The sequence below is a fragment of the Moschus berezovskii genome, chromosome 8, assembly GCF_049115385.1.
Source record: "Moschus berezovskii isolate FMDL1 chromosome 8, NW_MosBer_1.0, whole genome shotgun sequence".
In the NCBI taxonomy this organism is placed as follows: Eukaryota; Metazoa; Chordata; class Mammalia; order Artiodactyla; family Moschidae; genus Moschus; species Moschus berezovskii.
Window position 1 is genome coordinate 104,935,850 of NC_142467.1, and position 3,556 is coordinate 104,939,405.

General features: G+C 45.6%; 1 protein-coding gene across 1 annotated transcript; it reads left to right on the top strand.

The window, feature by feature from the left end:
- Positions 1 to 462: 462 nt before the first annotated feature.
- LOC129558717 (olfactory receptor 10H2-like) lies at positions 463 to 1,413 on the top strand. The gene has a single exon (XM_055430087.2). It carries the CDS (start codon positions 463 to 465, stop codon positions 1,411 to 1,413), a length of 951 nt encoding a protein of 316 aa, XP_055286062.2.
- The last annotated feature ends 2,143 nt before the right edge of the window (positions 1,414 to 3,556 follow it).

Sequence of the window (3,556 nt, forward strand, 5' to 3'; positions counted from 1 at the left end):
GCGTGCTGTGATTCATGGGGTCGCAAAGAGTCGGACACGACTGAGCGACTGAACTGAACTGAACTGAAAGTTTAGGAGGGAGTTGGTCTCATGGAGATGGGGAGAAGTACAGAGTGACCAGCAAGCTCAAAGACAGAAAAGCTTAAGAAAAGACTGGTTGGGGGAGCCCGGTCCAGCATGGAGTTGACAATAGTAATAATAGCAGTCATAATAATTGTTATTCTCCATATTATGTTTTATTGAGTTCTTCCTGTGTGTGTATGTGTGCTACAGCACTTAGGATACACGATCTTATTTAAACCTCAACCCATTATTATGAATACCATTTTGCAGGTGGATTAACCATGGCTTGGAGAGGTGAAGGAGCCTCTCCTGGAAGTCCTCCCAGGGAGGGCTCATTAGAGCCTCTAAATTCCTTCCCATTGGGTCTTCTTCACTTTCTCCTGAAGCAGGTATGCTACCATGTTGTGGCTAAACTACACCTCTGTGTCTGAATTCATCCTCATCGGCTTCTCCACCTTCCCTCAGCATCTCCTGCCCATTTTTTTCCTGCTGTTCCTGCTGATGTACCTGTTCACGCTGCTGGGGAACCTGCTCATCATGGCCACCATCTGGAGCGAGCGCAGCCTCCACATCCCCATGTACCTCTTCCTGTGCGCCCTCTCCATCTCCGAGATCCTCTACACCGTCGCCATCATCCCGCGCATGCTGGCCGACCTGCTCTCCACCGACCGCTCCATCTCCTTCGCGGCCTGTGCCAGCCAGATGTTCTTCTCCTTCACGTTTGGCTTCACCCACTCCTTCCTGCTCACCGTCATGGGCTATGACCGCTATGTGGCCATCTGCCACCCCCTGCGCTACAACGTGCTCATGAGCCCCCGAGGCTGCGCCTGCCTGGTGGCCTGGTCCTGGGCTGGAGGCCTGTTCACTGGGTTGCTGGTGACATCTGCCATTTTCCATCTCACCTTCTGTGGGCTGAATGAGGTTCATCATTTCTTATGCCATGTGCCTCCACTATTGAAGTTAGCCTGTGGCAATAATGTACCGGGAGTGGCCCTGGGGGTGGGCATTGTGTGTATCACGGCTTTGCTGGGCTGCTTTCTCCTCATCCTCCTCTCTTACGCCTTCATCGTGGCTGCCATCTTGAGGATCCCTTCAGCTGAAGGTCGGCACAAAGCCTTCTCCACGTGTGTGTCTCATCTTACTGTGGTCGTTGTGCACTATGGCTTCGCCTCTGTCATCTACCTCAAGCCCAAGGGTGTCTACTCCGAAGAAGGCAATACTCTGATGGCCATCACTTACACGGTCCTCACTCCCTTCCTCAGCCCGATCATCTTCAGTCTCAGGAACAAGGAGCTGAAGATTGCCATGAAGAAGACCTTCCTCAGCAAATTCTACCCCTCCAGCCTCTGAGTGGCCAGGGGGAGGTGGACAGGATATGGCAGGATGACGATCAGTAGGTTGGGGTTAATAATGACTACCTTGTATGATTGGTGTGTGTATATGTGTGTGTGTGTGACAGCACTCATCACATAGTAAGTGCTCAATAAATATTAGCTTATTTTTCCTCCCTTGGTCTGTGTGTCTGATATTAGTTTTATTTTTAATCAAATAGTTTTACTGAGATATAATTTATGTCCTATATAATTCAACCATTTAAAGTACACAATTCAAATGGTCTTCATTATATGCATAGTTAAACAGTGGCCACCACAATCAATTAAAAATATTTTTGTCACTCAAGAAAGAAACCCATACACTGTGAGTTTTCATCAGCAACTTCCTTTTTCCTCCCAATGCACTTACCCCTAACTCTGGGAGATCAAATCAGTCAATCCTAAAGGAAATCAACTCTAAATATTCATTGGAAGGACAGATGCTGAAGCTGAAGCTCCAATACTTTGGTCCCCTGATGTGAAGAACTGACTCATTGGAAAAGACCTTGATGCTGAGAAAGGCTGAGGCAGGAGGAGAAGGGGGTGACAGAGGATGAGATGGTTGGATGGCATCACTGGCTCAGTGGACAGGTGCTTAGTCACTCAGTCATGTCTAACTCTTTGTGACCCCATGGACTGTATCCCACCAGGCTCCTCTGTCCATGGGTATTCTCCAGGCAATAATATACCCTCCTCCAGGGACTCTTCCCAACCAATGGATTGAACCCAAGTCTCTCACATTGAAGGTGGAGTCTTTTTTTTTTTTAATTTTTTATTAGAAAACTGAAATTTGCAATGTGTTTATATCACTCACTGAGTACATGGCATTTAAAAGCAACATCATTGACTGAGCCACCAGGGAAGCCCATGAACAAGAGTTTGAGAAAACTCTGATAGCGAAGGACAGGGAAGTTTGGCATGCTGCGGTCCATGGGATAGCAAAGAGTTGGACATGACTTAGTAACTGAACAGGAAATCACTTATTTTTTTCTGTCCCACTTTGCCTATTCTGGATATTTTGTATAAATAGAGTCATACATTATGTGATCTTTTTGAGTGGATTCTTTCACTTAGCACACATGTTCAGTTCAGTAGCCCAGTAGTGTCCAACTCTTTGAGACCCCATGAATCACAGCATGCCAGGTCTCCCTGTCCATCACCAACTCCCAGAGTTTACCCAAACTCATGTCCACTGAGTTGGTGAGGCCATCCAACCGTCTCATCCTCTGTCGTCCCATTCTCCTCCTGCCCCTAATCCCTCCCAGCATCACGGTCTTTTCAAATGAGTCAGCTCTTCACATCAGGTGGCCAGAGTATTGGAGTTTCAGCTTCAACATGAGTCCTTCCAATGAACATTCAGGACTGATCTCCTTTAGGGTGGACTGGTTGGATCTCCTTGCAGTCGAAGGGACTCTCAAGAGTCTTCTCCAACACCACAGTTCAAAAGCATCAGTTCTTCAGAGCTCAGCTTTCTTTATAGTCCAACTCTCACATCCATACATGACTACTGGAAAAACCGTAGCCTTGACTAGACGGACTTTTGTTGACAAGTAATGTCTCTGCTTTTTAATATGCTGTATAAGTTGGTCATAACTTTCCTTCCAAAGAGTAAGCATTTTTTAATTTCATGGCTTCAGTCACCATCTGCAGTGATTTTGAAGCCCCCCAAAAATAAAGTCTGACACTGTATCCCCATATATTTGCCATGAAGTGATGGGACTGTATGCCATGATCTTAATTTTCTGAATGTTGAGCTTTAAGCCAACTTTTTCACTCTCTTCTTTCACTTTCATCAAGAGGCTCTTTAGTTCTTCTTCACTTTTTGCCATAAGGGTAGTGTCATCTGCATATCTAAAGTTATTGATATTTCTCCCGGCAATCTTGATTCCAGCTCGTGCTTCTTCCAGCCTAGCCTTTCTCATGATGTACTCTGCATATAAGTTAAATAAGCAGGGTGACAATATACAGCCTTGACGTACTCCTTTTTCTATTTGAAACCAGTCTGTTGTCCCACGTCCAGTTCTAACTGTTGCTTCCTGACCTGCATAAGGTTCTTCAATATTGTAGAATGTATCAAAATTTGATTCCTTTATATTGCTAAATAGTATAGTATTCCACTG